The 16,209-nt window shown below is 43.5% G+C and overlaps 1 protein-coding gene across 3 annotated transcripts in view; it reads right to left on the bottom strand.

The window, feature by feature from the left end:
* Window positions 1–2,094: 2,094 nt before the first annotated feature.
* The window catches only part of SFXN1 (sideroflexin 1), a 39,825-nt gene continuing 25,710 nt past the window's right edge, over window positions 2,095–16,209 (bottom strand). For all 3 annotated transcript variants that reach the window (XM_060635063.3, XM_078446997.2, XM_060635065.3), the window contains 4 exons: window positions 16,147–16,196; window positions 9,091–9,140; window positions 8,637–8,684; window positions 2,095–4,258 (listed from right to left, as the gene is read on the bottom strand). In XM_060635063.3, coding sequence (XP_060491046.1) covers window positions 4,162–4,258; window positions 8,637–8,684; window positions 9,091–9,140; window positions 16,147–16,196 — 245 coding nt within the window. In that variant the 3' untranslated portion in view covers window positions 2,095–4,161. The remainder of the gene's footprint in view (window positions 4,259–8,636; window positions 8,685–9,090; window positions 9,141–16,146; window positions 16,197–16,209) is intronic.

The following is a 16,209-nucleotide window of genomic DNA, read 5'->3' as shown; positions in this document are numbered from 1 at the left end:
ACAGTGGTTGCAGCTTGGTTGCTGACAGCCATTTCCCCTCTCAATTTCCAGGGACGGTGTTTGTTTCAGGCTCTAGCCCCAGAAAATCGTACTCCACTCCTGACACATCCTGGTGATGACACAAAATGGATTCTTTTCTGCAAGGAAATGGGAGGCCACTTTTTCAGATTCCTGGAAAGAGTCCAGTTTGAACCCAATGATCACACGGATCCTTGCCTGGTACCGTTGTTCTAGGTGCTGGAGATATGGCAGTGGACAAAACAGAAATCCCTGCCCTCATAAGCTTATTGATACTGGTTTCCTAAGTACGTCAACACTGAGCCTTGAACTTCCTTGGAATCTGGTGGGGGGCAAAATATGCCAATTCATGGAAAATTGCAGGTTGATCTGAAATTGACGCAAGGACACTCAGATCTCCGGGAACACCAAGAGGTTCGGCTACAGCCAGAACTTGTCAAGCTGTCCCTGGGTTATCCTGTTATCCTGCAGGTTCTGGTTTGGGAGGTCTGGAGTGGGACCTGAGAAGTTTCCTTCCTTCCTTCCTTCCTTCCTTCCTTCCTTCCTTCCTCTCTCCCTCCCTTCCTAATGTTTATTTTTGAGAAAGCGAGAGCAAGAGAGAGAGAGAGAGAGAGAGAGAGAGAGAGAGAGAGAATGTGTGTGGGGGGGGGGGGGGAGAGGAAGAGAGAAAGGGAGGAGGCACAAAATCCAAAGCAGGGTCCAGGCTCCGAGCTGGTAGCACAGAGCCCGACGTGGGGATTGAACTCGTGAACCAAGGGGTCATAACCTGAGAAGTCAGACGCTTAACCGAACCACCCAGGTGCCCCGAGAACTTGCATTTCTAACACACTTGTATATTCTGGTCTATGGACCACACTTTGAATATCTACATTTTAAGTGACATCTTATATTCATCACAACAAACATGACCTTATTTTTCTTCAGCTTTCAGTAAAATTCTGCATATGCAAAAAAACAAAAACAAAAACAAAAACAAACCTAATTTTGAGTATTCCAGTGGTTTACTTTTTCAGACAGGGCTGGAAGTCTGGGTGTCTGATCTTGGCTGCCACCGCAGTTTTCTAGTGACCAGGAGCAGCCCTGGGCATGCGCTTCGCCATTGGAAGCCCCACTTTTCTCATCTGTGAGCACAGACTTTTCCTACCTTGGTCTCGTTTAGGCAAAACCTTGTTAGACATTTTACAGGACGGATCCAAGTGTCTCCGTTTGACCATTTTAACCTGGGAATTGTAGTCAGGCTGTGGGTTATCTCTGGGAAGGTTGCTGGGGTTCTAAAATCTTACCATTAATACCGAGGAACTGGTATTCTCTGTATCTCTAGAACTCATAAATGTACCACGGGCAGCCATTCACTGAATGTTTACGAGGTGCCCGGCGATATGCGAATTGCCGTACAGGGATGGTCTTGCTCATGTTTACAACTCTATGAAGTAGCTTCAATTATTTTCTCCACATAAGCAAAGCGAACAAAGAAAACTGAAGGTCACAGAGAACGTCAGCTGCCCAAACACATCGATTGCCACCGTGGGTACAACCAAGATTCTACCAGCTGTGACTTCTGGACCCACGTTCTTGAGTATGATTAATCTAAGTGATGGACGGAGGGATGGTAGCAAAACAGATGCACAGACGTGAACGACAAGGTTACAATGCGCAATCTTTTATTAAGTCTGTTAATAAGGCACTCCCCAATCTTGGGTTAACTTAGGTTTTCTCTCTGAACGACAGAAAATGCTAGTCCCACATTAGCAGCTGACAAACAGTATGAAAGCAAATTCACCTCACCAACCATGTGCAGTGGGACATCTCCCCCCACCCCCCCGTGCTCATAACAGACGTTCCTGGAATGACACCACAGGGCGGGGGGCAGAGGGTGGGTGCCCGGGGCACATGGTGTTCAAGAAGGTGGAAGACTGGTAGCCCCAAACAGGAAAACGTTTCCTGCCAAAGGCACCACAGAAAACTGTTTCCTCATTAGGAGTTCCTGATGGTAACCAGATGTTAAGTCTGAACGAAAGTACCATCGACTGTAACACAAAAACTGCATCGCCCTTTACATACAAATAAGAGAGAGAATTTATTTTCATTCTGAGTTTATTTAACATTTCATCCAGTTGAACGGAAATAATACATTGACTCCAACACTGGCAAAGACACCGTGCTAATACTGAAGTAATAAGATCTGCCAGTCACTAACACGTACAATCATAATTATCACGTGACTAGAAATATGAACAACTATTTACCTTTATAAGCTCATTGCACTTCATGTGGACTTTTCTCCAGAAAAGATATTTCTAAGAGATCAGCGAAATTGCCAATCTTGGTTCATTTGTTCCTTTTTATAAACCACGATTAAATGATACAGTAAATATTTCTATATAAAAGCATCAGGGGTTGGAAGCCTCAGTAAGTGTTTAAAAAGACACATCTCCATGTTCATGATCCGTTCTACAACAGTGCTTTGGTCCTACCTTCCTGGTGTGTACAAAATTTTGGTTAGTTCATCAAGCGTCAAGCCAGCTGCTAGCTGATTTCTCAATGAAGGTTAGGATTCTGAAAGGGACCTAACAGTTAATGGGGGAGGGGGCGGTGAGAATTCTGAGATTAGCTGGGGCAGGTGGGGTTGGCGTCAAGCGCTTAGTTAGGTTAAAAACCACCCTTTCAGCACCTCATGGAGATCTGCCTTCAATTTCAGGCTCTTACCGCTATTTAAAGAGAAGCATCTACGGCAACAAAATACATCAGAATGTCATGGGGAACCAATTTGCCTCAAATGGTTTAAGACAGAAAATCTCAAAGAGAAAATTCTGGTGGCACAAAGGAAGGCTCGAGGTGCCCCCAAGCTTCAGATCCATAATCCTTTCAGAGAAAAAGAGAAACACGGACACAAGGCACACCATTTTTTCTTTATGAGGAAATACAGACTGGTCACATCGTCGGGAAAAACCTGTCGAAACTAGCTTCTACATTTTTCCCCCCACTTACAAGTCTCTGAATTACAAGTGAACTGAGTGGTCTTCACTCAACAGAACAACCACCTAGCATATGCCTGGAACATCTACAGACGTGAAACATAACCTGTTACGTTAAAAATAGGTGAAGCTACTACAGATGATGTAAACGGTGGCCCATGGATTCGTTATTTTCAAACAGGGTAGAATGCAATAGACAATATTCAAGGAAAATTCATTTAGTCACTGATTCACATACACAACATTTCTGCATCTTTCTGAAAGCCAAGGAGATCTAGATGAATGACCAACACATGTAGCTAGCTGGAGCTGGGCTCTCACTTCTAAAGAATCAAACGAACCATATCCAACCCAGTCACACAGCACTGGTATTGAATATACTTCCAAAATCCGACATGTGTAACATTTCTGTGATTTGATTACTTGGTGTAAATAACCGAATCTAAGGTCAACAAGTGCGAGGTAAGATGAACTTCGTAAGAATGTAAAACAGAATAAATTTAGAAGTCAACCAAAGAAATCCCCCAGCAATGTGAATGCATATAATCGTGGCCGGCAGGAACAGCTCACGACACTTGTCTATTACCGTGCCTTTCGGGAAGTACATGGGGGAGCTTTCAATCCTACAAATCCAAAAGACATGTCACTTAGTTGGGGTTGCCCACTGCCCAAACTGGAAGTAAACTTCCCTTAATGTTTATGAGTCCAGTTTTTTCCAGCTTAGCCTCAGAGCTTTGTTTTCACAAATCACTGCTGAGTGATTTGAAACAAGAACAGGATAAACATTCAGTATTTCAAACAGATTTCCTTTTCGCTCACTGATAATCAGTAAGGATTTATTGAGTATATACTGAACATCTACTCTATGCCTAACAGTGCTTTTTAAAACTCTGGGGGAGGGCTGGTATATTGTCTTTGAAAAACAATTACTATAAAAGCCACAGGAAGGGTATTTTTGCAAATTACACCGTGATTCAAATGTAAGGGAGCCAACGGGTGTCGGGCGCCAGGCCCACACCAGGTGCTGTGCTGTAGGTGGCAGCTTGACTCTAAAAGGCTAATGTGGATCTTTAAAAGGTTTCTGCCACTGGGAGAACCCAGGTTGAACAGGCTTCTCCTCACCAGGTCTGCAGTAGGCGGGACAAGCTGTAGAGTTTCTTCCCCTATTTTATAATCCCTTGTTAAAGTACACGCGCCGTAATTCAGGATAGGTCTCTCGGATCTTGGCTTGCAGCTCAGCCTCCAAGCTCGTCACAGACATGGAACTGGGATAACGGAGAAATGACAGGATTATTACATGGGCAGAGCAGGGAACTAGAATCTGCAGACGGCAGAGAAGGGACCTTTCCGTGTCACCCCTCACCCCCCCACCCCGCCATGACTGGTATTGTAAAACAGGGTTCTGTTTGAAAAATGCTTCCTGGGCCCTGAAAGTGAGTGTCCAGTTCCTTTTAGACAATTAGTTGTTGCTAAAAATCCAAGAAATACACTTAAGAACCCAACAATTCTTAGTTTTTTTAATATTTATTTATGTTTTGAGAGAGAAAGAGGGAGAGAGTGAGTCCTGGAGGGGCAGAGAGAGAGAGAAAGAGAGAGAGACAGAGACAGAGAGAGAGAGAGAGAGAGAGAGAGAGAGAGAATCCCAAGAAGACTCCATGCCTTCAGCGTAGAGCCCAATGTGGGGCTAGATCCCATGAACCATGAGATCAATACCTGAGCCAAAATCAAGAGTCAGATGCCTAACTGACTGAGCCACACAGGGGCCCTAAGAACCCAACAATCATTAAAGCTTACAAACTTCTTCGCTGGGAAAAATAAGCAACACCACTTCCAGACCCTGCTGATACTGGGAAACGTGGTAATATGCCACTGCCCAAAAAGAACAATCTAATGTTCACCATTAATAAAAAAGACACGTATTTAGTGGATTTTTTTAAATGTTTATTTATTTTTGAGAGACAGAGAGCATGATCAGGGGAAAAGCAGAGAGAGAGGGAGACACAGAATCTGAAGCAGACTCCAGGCTCTGAGCTGTCAGCACAGAGCGAGATGCAGGGCTCGAACTCACGAACCATGAGGTCATGACCTGAGCTGAAGTCGGACGCTTCATGGACTGAGCCACCCAGGCGTCCCAATTTAGTGGAATTTGTAACACTAACAATTCACTGGCACTAATATGCTTTTGTCCATTGTATAATAACACATGCTTATTGCAAAACTTTTAGAAAACACTAAAATGGGGGCGACTGGGTGGCTCAGTCAGTTGAACATTCGACTTCAGCTCAGGACACGATCTCAGTTCGTGAGTTCGAGCCCTGAATCAGGTTCGCTGCTGTTAGTATAGAGCCTGCTTTGGATCCTCTGTCCCCCTTCTCTCTCTGCCCCTTCCCTGCTCATGTTCTTTCTCTCAAAAATAAATAAACATTACAAAAAAAGAAAATACTAAAAATTGCAAGAGAAAAACATCACTCACAGTCACACACCACTGAGAGATGACCTCTGTTAGTCTTTGATGAATTTTAAAAAAGTACTTGAATGTATTATATGCATATATATATTAAAGCTTTTTTTTGTTATAAATGCGTATTTATTATACAAAAGTACAAAGAAAAACTGTCCAGAATACTTACTACAGAAAACCTGGTAATATTTTGATATGTAATTAATCTTTTACCTTTAAATGTTTATTTCTTTATTTTGAGAGAGAGAAAGAGAAAGCATGCGCTGGTGAGGTAGAGAGAGGGAGAGAGAGTCCCAAGCAGGTTCCGAGCTGTCAGAGCAGAGCCTGACCCGGGACTCGATCTCACGAACTGTGACCGAGCTGAAATCAAGAGTCAACGTTTAACCAACTGAGCCACCCAGTCGCAAAAATAAATAAACATTTATAAATAAATAATAAATAAATAAATACTGGAGTAATATGTTTCTTGGCAGCTGAGTAAACTCCACCTGTAAAACCACCTGGTTCTTGTGTTTACTTTGTAGGAAGAAGTTTAAATAATCCTTCTGCTTCCTTAATGGTGACATGCCAATTCAGACTTTCTAATGTTTTAGCATTGTTAACATTTTCTAGGAACCTGCCCGTGTGCCTGTTTCCAAATCTACTGGTGTAATGATGTCGATAATATTCATTTACCTTTTTAGACTCTGCGAGGTCTCTAGTTATACCTCTTTTTCGTTCACAACACGATTTGTTCTGACTGGCGTCACAAGATGACCATCCATTACTATTTCCAAAGAACCAACTTTTGACCTTTTGTTTCTGGGCCTACCTCCTTCCTTTCTCTTTCCCCGGAGTTTATTCTTTTTGTTCCTTTTTGAACTTCAGTTGGACATTTAGCGCATTGATTTTCAGGCATTCTTCCTTTCTAATATAAACATTTAAAGCCAATCATTTCTCTCAGAGCAACGTTTTTGCTGCTTCCCACAAATTTTGATACGGAGGGTTTTTATTACTTCTCATTTATACAGTAGAATGGGTAACTGTGACATATTTATACAACGGACTATTATATAGCAGTCAGGTAAATGAACTCAGCTACATGCAATAATGCGGAGGAATCTTAGCTGTAGGACATTGAATAAAAAAAGAACGAACACCAAAAGACTATACATAGTAATGACACCCTTGTCTAAAAAGTTCCCAAAGAGGCAAAACTAAACATTAGTAATACATATATGTGTGTGTATATATATTATATATATAAAGTAAAAAATTTTAAGGGGCGCCTGGGTGGCTCAGTCAGTTGAGCAGCCGATTTCGGCTCAGGTCATGATCTCATGGTTCATGGGTCCACAGGCCCCGCGTCAGGCTCTGTGCTGACAGCTCGGAGCCTGGAGCCCGCTTTGGATTCTGTGTCTCCCTCTCTCTCTGCCCCTCCTCTGCTTGTGCTCGGTCTCTAAGATAAACATTAAAAAAAATTATTTTTTTTAAATAAATAAAAAATAAAAAATTTTAAATGCAATTGTATGATAACTATGAAGTTCTGCATAATGGTTAAATCTGCAGAGGAGGCAGGGAAGAACCTACAAAAAGATGTAACTGACCGGTGATCTTTTTATTCATGAGTGGGCAGTGGGTGCACGGATGTTCATTGTATCATTAAAGTAAACAAAATAAAATAGGGTCATGCTGGGACCAATAAGAACAGTGTGTAAAGAACCAAGGAATAGGAGTAATCCTATTCTATGGAACTTATGAGCAAGAAACAAAAAGAAAAATAAGCAAATGTAGAAGCAAAAAAAACCCAGAGTGATAAGCTTCATTTTTAGATAGGGGAACACAAAAGAGTGCCCTTGGTCTCCCAAATGTGGAAACCACGTACTCTCCAAGGACAGGTGACCTCATGGCACCAGTAGTTACAGAAAAACTTTGAAGGTCCATACCTAGAATTTAAATCAATCATAACAAATGTTAGAACGAATACAGTGTTTTTTCTCATAACACTTAAACAAAACCAAGGTCTATGTAAGGAGCTCCTTTATGGATTTTCAAATCCTTTGATCTCACAATTACAAAAGCTATATTTATTAAGGGTTTACTTTGTATCAGGTGCTCTCCTCGGCATTTGACATACACTATTTCTGAGTCACCGAGTACAAGGTCAACTGTTGGGACACTGGTATATACTAGAGAAATAAATTTTTCTTGCGTTAAGCCCTGAGATTCTGGGGTTTGCACAAGTAAATAGGTATGATTAGCCCTCTTAGGAGATGGAAAAAAAATGCATCTGCCCTGGGCTTAGAGAAGAGGTTCTAAAGGTCCTGCCCTCTCCCAGGGGAGGGCAGGGCTCTAGGCATCAAAGTGGTACAAGGCTCCCTCTCCTGGAGATTTAGTGCCCTATTTAGTACCAGTAGGAGCCAAAGACAGAAATGAAAGAGCAGGTGAAAAGTGGAGTTCTCTCTCAGGTGGAGGGGACCTGATACAGTTAGTTCCAGAACACTTCATCATGCTTTGAAAGCCTAGGGCACTAAAGACCGTACGTTTGAAGCCTGTCGGCCCGTGAAGGTGCCACGAAGGCAGCAGCAGCCTGGTAATCCTCAGACAAAAGCCAAACAACAAAACGCTGCTCTCTGTGCTTTCATGTTAGACCAGGAGGAGGCTGAAGACCTAGATTTATCCGATGCCGATTTAATGCCCGTCAGTCCCGTTCTTACATCAAAAGCAGGACTGAAGGGTGGCCTGGGATGAAGGCACACGATAAGGCATTTGAGGCGAAAAGCCAAGTAGGAAGAAGGGAAGCCAATATACCAATCACTGAGACTAAGTGTGTGTAGCTGCTGTCCCTGGGGCGGATCTCAAATTCTAGTGCGTCTGTGTTCCAGCTGCATTTGCTAACGGACTGGGCGGCCAGGAGCCATATCTAAAGTTTTCTAAAAGCACACTTGCACCAGGAGTTAACGTGATTCTTACAAAAGAATAAAGCATTTTCAAATGTGGTGGTAGAGCTGGATCAAGAGTTTTGAAATTAAGCAGATGTGTGTTTGATTTCTGCCTCTGTCTTGTCCTTTGAGGGACGTGGCTTCATTCATCTTTGTGAATCTCAACGTCCATACAAATGAAATGGGACAGCAGCACCTGCGTCTTCAAATGGTTTTTAGGATTAAAGCTGGTGATCACTCCGAAGAAAAGCAAATACATACCTTTTCTGAGGAAACAGAGCACAACACAGCGGCGTAGCAAACACCAAACTTAGAAAAACGGAAAAGAAAAAGACAAGTCAGAGCCTTTCCAATGGCAACTTTCAGATCCTTTGTCTGTCTCACTTTTATAACGATCCTTCAAATATTACATTTCCTCCCCAAAAATACGTCCTGTTTGTGTAATTTTATCACCAGGGACTGTCAAAATAAGTTTCAAAAAAATCAGAGAAATATCCAGAACTTAAAAAAGAATCACACAGAGTCCCAAATGTTGTAGGTTTCCCTTTGCTTCTATCCAATTGTTGGGACCATAAGTTCCCTAAGTTCCGGGATCTGTTCTGGGTCTCACTTTCAAAACCTGTGTCTCACATTATCTAACCATTGCTTTGCCTTTCTTATGCTGTATATTTACCTCCATAAAGGAAATTAAGTATGTAAAAGTGATTCCACTCACCAAAAGCCAACTAATCCAACTTGAATAGGCGCACTCATCCACGGGAACCTCTGTGTGGAGAAATAAATTACTTTGAATGCTTTTTATACAGGCTCTTCGAGACAATTTCTCCTGATTAGTGGGAAGGAAACTCTCCACACTACAAGACCCAGATTAGTGAAATGTGGGGGGAACAATGCAGCAGGCACGTTAGTTCTCACTTCTTGCAGCCTCCTTGATCTGTCAGTAAATGCCCATGCAGAGATCAAGTGGCTTCTCATTTTTTTCTCTTGCACATATAATCTGAGAGATGCGTGGCTCTAAACAGGTGGAGAAATCATTACCATTTAATTGTAATTCACCTCTTGGCTGGGGAGGCTATACAGCCTGGTGTCAAGGTTGGAAGACAAACTAACCTGTACTCAAACCTCTGCCCTGCCAGTTCGCTCCTGACAGTGGGGGAAAGACAGGCAGAGCCCAAGCGCTCCAAGCTTCTGGTTTTCTCGTCTGCAAAACGAGGATCACAGCGGGCTTCCCAACAGTGAATGAGAGAAGATATGTCAGGTATTGGTCATAAGGCACCTAGAACGGTGCCTGGAACGTAGCAGAAACCCAACATTTCCCTCCTCCCCTGCATCTTCCCTTTCTTGCTTTTAGTTGCTGTCAATATGGTTAAAACTATTGCTGGCACAGAAAACTTGTGCCTTTCTCTTTTTTTTTTTTAAATGGAAACGAAGGAGTTGGTTGGTCTTTCAGAGAATAAGCAGTTAGCTTTTTAGTTTTCAAAAAGGAGTGGTACCAAAAAACACAATATAAAGAACGGTGGGGTATATGGTTATAGAAACAAGGCCACTGAAATGTCTGCAACCAAGTTGTGAACTGGTCGTTATGAAATCAGCCAACTTAGTGAAGAGTCAACACAAGCTGTTAAAAAAATCATGACCCCCAAGATGCTTGCAGGAGAGGCATACCCTCGTCCCCGAGAAGACTCCTCTGGAGAACAGGTACATCACGCAGGGTAGTGCGGGGGGGAGAGAGGCATGGACTAGAGAGGAAGGGAGAAATGTCATCAAGAGAGGACACACCCACCCCTCCAAGGACAGTAAGAAAAGGACACACGGTATCTTGGGCAACTGGCTTGGAGTGATGATGGATTTTCATCAGGAGATGTAAATCCTCGCCCTGGCACTGCCCAGACTTGTGACGTCTGCGCTGGGTGACAGGAAGGCAAGCTCAGCAAGGAGATTTTGTGAAGGATGAACTTGAGCCCCTGAGAGCGGCCTTCTTATTTCAAGTGGACTCTTGTCTGAAGGGAAGGGGGCTAACCTGTTAAACCAGGGAGCAGCTGCAAGTAATCTCCAAGGACGTGTGCAAGTGAGAGGCCGACTGTGCCTCATGCCAATGGTTTCCATAGAAAGGCTCTCAGTAGTGACAAGGATCCTGGAGAACTCTGACTTCATCCAACCTGGATGTCATCCTCTCTCCTGACTCCTCTCCAGCAGCCTGTCCGCTCAACTCATCCCCACTTTTTAAACAGCACTTAGCCTGAGACTCAGGGAGCTGTGGATGTTTGGTCTTCCCTCATATGCTTCCACACCTCGAACTGTGCCAACAGAGGCTATCTTAAATAATAGTTTCAATGAATTAGAGACACTACCCATCAATTTAAAAGGTATATATTCATGAGGCCAATGTGCAAAAAGTTAATATGACTCTAAAATCTTCCCTCCGCCAGGATCGTGATCTTTTCCCCAACAGCTTTACTGACTTATGGTAAAACGCACAGATTTGATGTGTAAAGTTTTGATACATGTATTTGGCTGAGAAGCCATCACGACGATCAAGATAATGAACATATCCTTCCATACCTAATGCTTTCCTTGTGCCTTGTGCCCTTGGCAATTTCTCTTTCTGAAACCCCGCACCCCATTCCCTGGCAACCTCTGATCTCTTGTCACTATATGTATCAGTTTATATTTTCCAGCATTTTATGTACAGAATATATTCTTTTGTGTAATCATTTTGAGGTTCATTCAGGTTGTTGCACGTTATCAATAGTTCATTACGTTTGCTTGCTGAGTTAGGTATTCTATTGCATGGATACAGCACAACTTGATAATCTATTCTCTTGCTGATGACCATCTGGGTTGTTTCTGGTTTTTGGAGATTGCAAATAAAAATAAAGCTGCTGTGAACATCCGTCTTTTATAGACACATGCTTTCATTTCTCCGAGGTAAACACCTAGGAGTGACATGGCTGGGTCAGGTGGTAAACATCTGTTTCACTTTTTAAGAAACTACCAAACTATTTTCCAAAGTGGTTGTACTGTTTTTCATTCCCACTAGCAGGATATGAGAGTTCCAGTTTCTCCACATTGCCACCGACATTGGCTATGGTCAGTCTTTTTGACTTTAGCCACTCCTGGAGGTGTTTAGTGGTAGCTCATGTAGTTTTTACGTGAATTTCCCCAGTAACTAAAGATACCGAGCATGTATATGTATATAAACACATATATACATGTATAAATATGTATATATGTATATATTTGGGGAAATGTCTGTTCAAACCTTTTGCTCATTTTTTTAAATTGGGTTGTTTTCTTGAACGAGTGTTGAAGGCTCTTTATATCTTCTGTATAGAAGTCCTTTATCAGATACAAGCTTGCATAGATTTTCTCCCAGTCTGTTTGCCTTTTCAAAACTATAAAGTTTTCAAAAAACAGAACTTTATCATTTTGATGAAGTCCAGTTTATCAATTTGTCTTTTATGGACTGTGCCTTTGCTGCTGTGTCTAAGAAATCTTGGCCAAACCCTCAGTCTCAAAGATGGCCTCTTCTATATTTTGCCAGAAATTTTACAGTTGTAGATTTTTACGTTTAGAGTCTATGAACCATGGGGAGTTAATTTTTATATATGGTACAGTCAATTCCCTATACATAGCCCACAACCTGGCCATCTGGAAGTTTCCCAATAAGCCATGCTGTGTGTCCTCTCTGAGCTTCTGTGGACCATGTATCCTTGGCCACCATTCAAGTCTCTGCCCACCTCCTGCATTTGGGGGAGACATTTCTAATCCCTCTGTGCTGCATTCTGTAATCACCAAGTGTTGGAACCACTGCCTTGTGCCTCTTCCTGTCACTGTGCTTTCTGGCTGTTGAGAGCAGGGCTCTGTCTCTATGACTCAATTACCCAGCACATTCCTTGGATTGTAACAGGGCATTCAGCAAAGGGCTGCTGAGTAAATACATGAGTGAACGAACAAATAAATGCTACACTCACACTTAATTAACAGAAAATCCTGAAAATACACTGAGTAGACAGAGCTGTCTACCTCTGTTAAAAGGAATAAGGAAGAAGCAGAACTAAGGGATGAGGAACTATTATCTCATCTAAACCATAGTAACTTTATTTATTCCTAATGAAAGTGCCAGCAAGGTAAAGAGACCACAGGAGTTATTCTTCAAGAATACCATTCTTCAAAGTGCCAGATTTTAGGCAGTGAACTTTCTGATTTATTGCAAAGGTTTCTGTGAGTCACCTGCCCACAGATGATGCTTTTTTCTAGCTAGCACTCCACTTGGAAAAAGATAAGGCGTGGGGGGAGGGATGAGTCATACCGAATGCTCCCCAAGCTCACCATTAAAAAAGCCAAGAATGTCCAATTTGTTTCATGTTGGCAGAGGAGTTTGGTCATGTCCAAGGTAAAAGCCCAGGCAAGTGCATCCTTACAGAGGGGCACATGCGGCCGCTAGAGCTGTGGGAACAATCAGGGGGCCAGGCGAGGCAGACATCACCCACATGGACGTTACGAGCTGCTGAAAAATGATCTCTGAAACCTCTGTGAAAGGAGCATGGTAAAGCTTGCCTTTCAAGATGCACATGAAAGCGCTCCGAAGATGGAAATGTATGGCTATTAACACAAGCCACCTCTGCCTATGTTTTAGTAGCAGCTACACTATCCCTTCAGTCCCATGGGAACTCTCTACTGCGCAAAATGCAGGACTTCAGCCTAACAGCAACCCTGCACTCTTTCGGGGAGTGGAATGTGTGCATGAATAGCCCAACATTTAGCCACTGCTTTTTCAAAGCGACGTCCTTCCCTGGGGTCTGAAGGGGTGCAGCCACAACCAGACCCCCGGTAGCTAGCGAGACCCTGGGACTGATCCACGAGCTACTCTGACCGCCTCTCCCAACCTCACCCCGGGGATCTGCAACCGGCGGCCTCTGCCAGCTCCAGGTGAGGGGCGGAGGGGTGGAGGGGCAGAGGGGCGGAGGGGCAGGCTGGGGAGCGGGGCAGGCAGAGGGCTTCTCCGTGAAGGATGTGTGGGTGGCACACCTCCAAATTATTATTAAGTACATGGTATCGAGCGAAGCTAAAAACTGCAAACTGAGATGGGGGAGGAGAACAAAATATGTATTCATTTATTAACGTGAAAAAGCCTAAAAGAGAGTGGCAATGGGGGGTTAACTGCCTGGATCATTTGCTGCTTCTTTCATGTAGAAAATGCTGTTAGGCCGAAACAAGAAAATGATGCATTATGCACAACTACGTCCCCTGTCCAGTGTTTGTCACTCAGAGTAACTACAGCAACTTTTCCAACAATGCCGAGACCCCAGGAGTGCCAAGGCACGACTGAACTGGGAGAATGATGTACCAGCCTCATTTCCATGCGTTTTCTCCAGTGATCCAACTTTTCAGCATTAACGTAGCTTCCAATGCAGACTTTCCTTGAGAATTTCTGGGATCCCTAACCATGATCGGGATACGCGTCAGCAGCCACAGGGCACCACGTGCCCCCAGGCTGCAGCCAGACTCTGCAGAATCGAGTCCCACCCGCGGTGGACGCAGCGAGACTCGGAGCCTCTGCTCCAGAGCCAGGCTGCCGAGATTCTTCTGCTGGGTGGCCTTTGAGAGACAGAGAGAAGAGGACGGGAGGGCTTCGGCAGTGGGGATGCCGTCACTGAAGGTGGCCTCCCAACAGCTTTCACAGCCACCTGCAGATTCATGACAATCATAACCTTGTGACACGATCGGCAGAATGAGCCACACTGATGACCCGTCTCTTACGAAAGCGTCACTTTTATCGTCAGACGAACTATATAAGATGACAGCTTCCAGGTCTTGTAACCAACCTAGAAATCTGGTCTTGCTTTAAAAACCTGATTGTTTCTTCAGTTCAGCAGGAGTGGGGGGTTAGATTTATTTTGATCCTCCATTGCTCCTGAAGTTGGCACGCCAGGACCTTAGGAGCCAAAAAGGCTGCCTGGGCCGACGTATGCCCTTGCAGAAACAGTGGGATTCTAATGCCTTCCCAGAGCAAGAGCCGGCAGAGAAGAACACAGGGCATCAATTCAACGTCTGCAAAGTTAGGCATGTACTGTATGGGCCACTCACTACTAGCACCCTGAAGAGCTTTTTCCTTCAAAGCCGAAATCACTTCCCATAAGTAAAGCAGGGATCGACAGAGAAAGGAGCACTGCATTAGTTTTTTTCAGATTTTCTGAAAAGCACTGAGATGTCAAAGCTGATGAATTCCAGATGTGTATATAATCTGGTAGTTTTAGGATACAGTCACTGTTCAAGTACATAAACTAATCCGTTAGCAGCTTTTAAGAGTCCATCTTCTCTAAGCTTTGCACCAGAAGGAGAGATGGGCAAAATTTTTTCATTAATTCTTAAAATAACAGCTTACTGAAGTAGGTAAAATGTTATGTGAATCCACAATGACATTTTGGTCTATACCGATAGCTTTACTGCTTAAATACATACATGCATATAGATATAGATATAGATATAGATATAGATATAGATATAGATATAGATATAGATATAGATAAGTATCTATATCTATATCTATATAGAACTGTTTTGTATCTGGGGACAGTTCAATGGCTACAGGGCCACCATGACATGCTATTGCACAATTCATACTGATGTGCAAGACTGCTGTGGGAGGGTGCTCAGGGAATACAACTCTTTCATGTGCCCACAGCACCCAAGAAAGAATACGAGAGAAGGTGCTGGAGAGAGGGTCCCCTTTCCCTAACATGGGGTTGACGCAGGGACAGGCCACAGCCTGGGTACATGGGTCAAATGAGGCACTCGACGTTACTATCTCCTCACGGCATACTTTCTGGTTTCCTTATCTAAGAACATTAATTGTATTGCAAGTGTTTATGAAGTGTTCACTTAGCGGTGACTGTAGCTTTCCTCCTGGGGCCCATTAGAATTCTCCTAATCTTGAGATTAGGATTAGGAAACCATTCAGGAAGTGTTTGGCCTGCGAACTAGGTCCTTTTTCAAAGCTTTATAGTGTCTCTTCGATGTTACATTTCTGTTTCTAAGACCCAAAACGATTCACCCCAAGACAGCTGCGGTCTTCCCCACAAGACACCTGTTCCTTCAGCAAGGAGCCTGCCTCCTTTCTCCTGGTAGATCTAACAAAGCCACTTTCCAAACCGCATGAGCCACATGAGTCACCTGATTCTACCATATCCCAATTGTTAAAGCATTGGAAAATGAAGATGATGAGTGAACACTATTGCTTTAAACCACAGATGCTACAAACAGCAGTGTAGGAGCATCGAGAGTCCTCGGTCACAGTTTCATCCCGTGATGTTTTCAGACCTTGAAGGGAGGTGGCTGAGAGACTAATGAATTACTAGCTATGATCACCAAAGAAAAATACACGGGGCGCGATATTCAGGGTTCAACAAAGCTACTACTCCAAACGACGTTTCCATTTCCGGTAGTCGGCACAGTGACCTATCAACACATCACTCCAAATTCACACCACGTCTTCATTATCACCTAGCTAGGCATCCCAGTGATGACGAGGATGAGTGTCTCACTCATCCCGAGGGTGTGACCTCTCGAGAAGTGAGCAGCCACCTTCCATTTACGAAAGCTTTTTCAAATATCTGAGATCACAAGTAAAATGTCCCTCGAAACATCTTTTTAGTTACGCGAGTGCCCAAGTGCCAACGGCCTTCAAACTCTTTACTCGCTGTGTAGGAAACATTCTGCACAGTTTGAAATCCGAAAGGGTTGAGGCAGAGATAGAAGCGGGGCTTACCTTTAGGAAGGCTTTCTTCTCCAAAGTGTTCATGATAAATGGAGGGATGGCTGCGAGTAAAGA

Source organism: Panthera onca, chromosome A1 (assembly GCF_046562875.1).
Source record: "Panthera onca isolate mPanOnc1 chromosome A1, mPanOnc1 haplotype 2, whole genome shotgun sequence".
In the NCBI taxonomy this organism is placed as follows: Eukaryota; Metazoa; Chordata; class Mammalia; order Carnivora; family Felidae; genus Panthera; species Panthera onca.
The sequence above is the reverse complement of the archived record's forward strand: the minus strand, read 5'-3'. Positions and strand labels throughout refer to the sequence as shown.